The sequence below is a fragment of the Bactrocera tryoni genome, chromosome 4 (assembly GCF_016617805.1).
Source record: "Bactrocera tryoni isolate S06 chromosome 4, CSIRO_BtryS06_freeze2, whole genome shotgun sequence".
Classification (NCBI taxonomy): domain Eukaryota; kingdom Metazoa; phylum Arthropoda; class Insecta; order Diptera; family Tephritidae; genus Bactrocera; species Bactrocera tryoni.
In genome coordinates this window covers 38690670-38697283 of record NC_052502.1, presented here as the reverse complement: position 1 = coordinate 38697283, position 6614 = coordinate 38690670, and the positions used below count along the sequence as shown (strand labels likewise).

The window sequence follows — 6614 nt, the reverse complement described above, 5'->3', positions numbered from 1 at the left end:
GTAATAACAAACCTAACTGTATCGTTATACCGAGATATATAATATAATAAATACCATAACGTAAACCAAAAGGTCGGAATTTTATATAATATAAGACGTATTAAAACGAAATCCATTAATTTTGCATAAAATTAAAGCTTCTATATAGAATAGCTAGAATGATCAGATTTAGGCCAAATATTCATCGTTTTGTTCGATAATTTGCTCCCATTTTGAAGGTAATTTTATAACTCCACTCTCATAGAAATACTCGTTTCTATTAGTAAAAAAACTGGAGCAGTCGATTTTCTCAAATTTCTCTGAAACGAATTTTCCACCAACCCAATCATACGCCTGCGGTTCTCCTGATGGAACATCATTCCACTCCTTGTGATCAAAGCTGTACAGGTCAGAATTTTAAGTTGGGACGTAGGGGAATAGTCAGTAGCAGATTCGACCACGACCGTTTTAGCTTGACGTTGTCTTAAGTGACCTACTTTTCTTCACCAGTAACCATCCGCTTTAGGAATTGATCGATCGATGCCGCGACAAACAGATGGAAACTCGTCCAGTATATTTTTTACCCTTACATCGAGCTTATTTTTGTATCCAGCATTTTTTAAATATAAAAAATTGAATGATGGATGTAGCACCGCCCTCTTTTTATTAGATGTGATCAGTGTTGAACTTCTGTAAACACTTTCAACAGCATCACGTTTTACCATAACAGCAAATTTTCTTCTACATATTAGGAGAGTAGAATTTCGGGGGGGGACTACATACATATATAATTTTGTACCTGTAACTCAAAGTCATTTTCTTCGCGAAGTGTCACTTATGACGGAAATAATGTATAACTTCTAACTTTTGAACTCTCCGCACTCTTGTGGCCGATACCAACGCCGACCATTCCTTAAAAAAATACCCATATTCATTCATTCATTCGCCCAGATATTTACTTCATGCACTAAAGTTATATAATAACAAAAGAAATGAACAACCATCTGAAAATAAATAAGCTCTCAAGAATATATTCACCTATTTATACATATGTACATACACTCATGTATGTACATACATATGTATACTATACAAGAATAATCCGGCCACGCCTTGCTGTGGCCAAAGTATTTACATTATTTCAAAATTTGGATGTGGTTGATAAATATTTTCTTTGAGATGATATTAAAAAAAATTAACTAATATCAACATAAGTTTCAACAAATTAGTAATGCCGTTTTGTTTGGAGAATATATTAGTATCGTGAAGAACAATTGGTTCAGAAAAATAAGAATTGAACCGTGATTTAAAATATGAAGAGCATTCGGCTAATTGAACCTTTTGCATTAGTATGCAGTCGTGAAAGTCCGAAATGATAACCATCATCATTATATTACCATCGAGAATGTGCGTAATTAATCTCATAAAATAGTCTTACTCCTATTAATTTCCTCGCTTGATAAATATTTGCGTAAAGCGAGGATCGAGTGCCGTAGAAACAAGAAACTATGAATGCCTTAATAAACTTTAATAAGTCATAAAGTCAATACTGAGTTTCTTGATAAAAAAAATGTTATAGACCAATGAATTAGAATTTTAAACTTTAAAATAATTAAAAACGTACAAAAAAAAACTTAAGTCGAAAGAAATGATATTAGGTATATGGGGATTGGGGGAAGTAGTAATTTTCAACACTCCGAGTGATCAAATTAAATGAATTTCTTTGTTTACTTCCGAAAACCCGTAATATAAAAACTTAGCTTAAAAATACGGCATATTAAGAAAGCCGGAATTAAATAGAACATCAAGTATCTATGCCTGAATTTCAAAATTGAATTCACAGATCGTTTTTCAAACTTATTACTCACATAATAACATAAAGAATGTGCTATGATAATTAATAAAGTAAAAATGTTTCATAACAAGCCGTTCTTAATTGAAACTTACAGTTTATTGAAAAAAAAATTCCATAATTTTAGAAGTTTAGCCGTTCTTATTTGAAACTTACAATTACATGTATAGAACATTAACACAAACATTATCCTCTTAATTTATATATAAAAACGACGATATTTGCAGTCTCTGAGCTAAAACAAATAATACCTTTTCTGAGGTGTCAAGAAAACAATGTTAGGACATTTTTATTTAATAAAAAATAGATGTTTGTTAGTTTTATACATTAACAAATGTTCAGGGTAAACCTCCGAGCCGCTTGTAATCAATTTTTTCTAACTGAACCAGCGGTTTCAATTGCTCAGCAAATATGCGCATTTCATCTCCGATGGAATCTTGGCCATTAGGAGCGAGAACAGAAAGTTCTACGAGATAACTTTGAGATACCGTTTCCGTACCAATTTCTTGTTGTTTACCAGGAACAGCCTTTATTTTAGACACTGTTATTTTCATTCTTCCTTTCCGAAAAATATAACCTGAAATAAAAAATTATTATTAATTGATTTTAATTAGTACAAAATCAAGTAAGAAACGCTAAGATCGGGTGCACCCGAACATCTGACACTTTCATAATTGGCATAAATCAAAATATATGATTTATTGGTAATTAGATATTTAAGTACATTTAGTAATATCAAAATTATTTGCTATGTATTCAGTATTAGTAAAGTATGTGCACGAAAAAAACTGTTAACATAGAAATACGCACAGCTTAGAAATTTCTAAAGGTAAAAACAAAATTCAAATTTACACGCAAAGTTTATTACATTATCTACATAATTGCATTATATTTTTTACAAAAATATGGTTAGTGTAAAATTTGTCAGTAATGAATATACACGTTCGCGAATCGGTTTTGCGCAAAAACCTGGAAAATCCAGGCATGTCTCACAGCGATATCGCCAAAAAAATTAAAAATTGCAAAATCTTCGGTATATTTCGTACTTAAAAGATACAGTGACTCCTTATCGTTGAATAGAAAGGCCGGTAGTGGTAGAAAACAAGAATTTGAATCTCCACTTTAGCAAAAAAAAAAGTGTTGACCTATTTGAAACGAAATCCTGGACTTTCAGTACGAGATGTCGCCAAAAAAATGGACATTTGCTTGTCTTCATATGTACAGAAAGTACGCAAACGAAATGGATTACGTTCCTTCAAAGTGAATGCAGCACCAAACCGCAATGATAACCAACATGTTTTGACAAAACGACGTGCTCGACAATTACATATGTATATGAAAAGTCCATGCCTAATTTTAACTGCGTTGTAATATACGATGAATCCTATGTAAAAACGGACTTTAAACAAATTCGAGGGCGACAATTTTACACAGCAAACAAAAGGGAAAATGTTTCTGATAAATTTAAAAATAAAAAGCTTCACAAATTCCCAAAAAAAATTTCTAGTATGGCAGGCCATTTGCCAGTGTGGCTTTAAAAGTGAACCATTTATAGGCTATGGAACAATAAATCAAGAAATTTATGTTAATTGTGCTTACAGAAACGTCTTTTGCCTTTATTTAAGTTTCATAAGGTCCAGTACTCTTTTGGCCTGATCTTGCGACATGTCATTACGGAAAACCGCTTTAAAGTGATACCAAGACAATGGAGTGGTTGTTGTTCCCAAAGAGGTGAACCCTCCGCATTGTCCAGAGCTCAGGCCGATTGCGATTTATTGGGCCATTATTAAAGCGTAACTGTTAAAGACGCAACATACAGTGAAAAATGAGAGGCAATTTAGGAATAAGTGGCGAAACGTCACTAAAGACTTCGATAAGGATTCTGTGCAAGCGCTTATGAAGGATGCTAAAATTACGATTATTCGCTTATAAAAAAATATCCTGAATATGTCTTGAATTCGTATAAAACTATATATAAACTATAACTTGTATAAATATTTCGGAAATTGAATAATAAACATAAGTTTTATAACGTTATAATTTCAACCAATTTTTTTTGTGCACATACTTTAATACAAGTGCGGCTCCAAATTTACTTAATTATAGTATCTAATTGCGTAAGAGTTATGTAAAACTCACCGCATAACTACTATTCTGTGAGCAATAAATAAAGGTTATCAAAGAACTCTAATTTTGTAAAGAAAAAATATGAATTGAAAAATAATTTTTAAACTTGATGTTTTATCCATTTCTCGTAACTGTTACGATCCCTATAAAATTAGTCGCTTTTTATATAATTTCAAATATGTTTTGTTGTGAAATATTCTTACTTTATCTTTTGATATATTAATACGATTAAACTAATATTTATAATCGTAATAATTGTGCATAAACACTGCATTCTTAGTAGTTAGTAAACAACTTTTCAGATTTTTTCAATTGAATCATCTTGAAAAACGAAGCATAAACATGGAATTTTGTTCATGCACGACGAGAGTATAAGAATACTGGCTTTAGTAGCCAACCGTAAAGCGTAATCGTGTTATAGTATCCTGTGCAACTAGAATGCAATACTAAATGCAAAAATATAAATCATTAGATTAAAAACACTAAGATCCGCTTGAATACGTTTAAGAGCTATAAAGCAGTCCAAACTTACCACGACTAACGTATTCGAAATCCAATCTACAACCCAATTCCGTAAGGAAATCCAGAATTGTGGATGTGCAGCCAACATCTATGCTAGAACGAACTAGTGTTGGGCGAGATCTATCTAACTCAGGTTGACCAATGTATCGCAATTGGAATGGAGAATCTTTATCTAAAGCTCTACGAACACGAAGCATTAGTGGAGCGGTCTGTGTTGGCTGCCTTAGACTTAAACATACTTCCAAATCGTGAAACGGTTCTGGTGATGCATCCACGGTATCACATAGTCCTCTTAATCTGTAAAATAATAAATATTCACTTGTTTACTATACTGTATATTTATATGCCATTATCAATTGTACATAAAACTAATTAATCGATAAAAAAAACCAATATAATTTTTAATTATAAACATTTTTAATTTAATTTAATTCAGCACTATTCAGTGCACAGTACCCTTTATTAATCTGACTCTAGCTAATAATAGGTGAACAAATCTTCAACCAACGAAGTAGTGTTCCTGGTATACTTAAAAAATATATAGTATAAATTCATAAAATACATAAGGAAGAATTAAATTCGAGTATAACTAAAGAATCTAAAATCTCGCGCTTTATGAGTCCCAAGGCAGTAAAATATTTTACGGGTGCTGTCTAAACTTCATATTAACCAAGTAAAGGAACACTAAGTTCGGATGTGTGAAAAAACTTTATATCTTAGTAACTTATACGCTTTAATTTAAAATCAACCTAATTAACTCAAATGAGATATAAATTCGCCCAACGTCAACCAATAATCAAAAGTCATTACGTTAGGGATATAATGTTAAGAGCAAGGTCTAGACCAATTTCATTCATAATTCAGTGATAACCACATTATGGTTAAGAACAATAACATAACATCACATAAACAGTATGAAAACAAATGGAGGAGATGTTCGAGACTCAATCACTGCTGCATTATAATAAGGATCATATTTGACGCAAAAATGTTGCAGTATAATTAACTGCTGAGTACAGGTAAACCTTCCACAACGCGGTGAATAGGTTCCTGAAAAATTCCCCGTAATAGGAAATCGCGTTGTAGGAGACTCCAACTCCATACAAAAATTAGAGTTTTTAGTGAAAAGTTTTTATTTTCAACATCGAAAATATCGTCAGAGCTATATCCAACTGATTCTTCATTCATCATTGCCACTAAATCTGCTTCGTTTATTTCGTCGTCCGCAATTAATTCTTGAATATCAGCCATTGTTATTTTATCAAATCCATTATCTTCTACTGTATGCGCCAATCTCACTAAGTTCCTATATTCATCTTCTATTGGTATAGAAACAGTGCCCAGTTTTGGTATTAGTGCTTTCCAGCAAGCTTTTAGTGTTGAAGGACGAATTTCCTTAAGTGACGCATCAACAATTGTAACGGAATTTAAAATTGTGTATTGTTTCCAGACTTCTTTAACCGTAATATTTGCTGACTCCATCTTCTCTAATATTACCTCAAAGGATTTTCGAATGAAGTAAGCTTTGAATGCTGCTATTATGTTCTGATCTAAAGGCTGTAATAGCGATGTGGCGCTGCACTGCAATAATGATATTCGATCTTTCGAAACTTTAAAGCCAGGGGGCCTATTTTGTAACTCGATTCGAAAATCAATTTACTCGAATTCGGATTTTTTATATTCTGTAACTCGATTTTCGGATTTTCAAGCCAATTTTCGAATAAAATATTCGTTAGCTTTTGAGTTGTAGAAAGCAAAAACGAATATTGTACGTATTTTTTCTTGCACAGGGTGGTACAACCTTCGCATAATGATAAAGTATATCCGAATTTCGAATAGAATACATTTTCGAATCGAGTTACTAGAATAGGCCCCCAGGAGCTCTTTTTTTTCGTTTTTCGAAATAAAAGTTCCTGAAGGCATCTTTTTCCACCACAAGCCTGTCTCATGTGCGTTGAACACTTGTTCAGGTAAATAACCTTTTTCTTTATTAATTTTTTCGAACTCTGCTGGATATTTTTCTGCTGCATCTGCGTCTGCGGATGCACTTTCTCCCTGTATTTTTAAATTGTGAAGTGCATGTCTTTTTGTGAATTTTCCAAACCATACATTACTAGCTACGAATTGATGATTG

General features: G+C 32.3%; 1 protein-coding gene across 1 annotated transcript in view; it reads right to left on the bottom strand.

Annotated features, from left to right (window-relative positions):
* Positions 1 to 1952: 1952 nt before the first annotated feature.
* LOC120775556 (mediator of RNA polymerase II transcription subunit 18) overlaps positions 1953 to 6614 on the bottom strand; it is an 8371-nt gene continuing 3709 nt past the window's right edge. Inside the window, exons 2-3 of the mRNA XM_040105782.1 lie at positions 4491 to 4777; positions 1953 to 2408 (exon numbers count right to left, since the gene is read on the bottom strand). Of these exons, the coding sequence (XP_039961716.1) occupies positions 2170 to 2408; positions 4491 to 4777 (526 nt within the window). The 3' untranslated portion in view covers positions 1953 to 2169. The remainder of the gene's footprint in view (positions 2409 to 4490; positions 4778 to 6614) is intronic.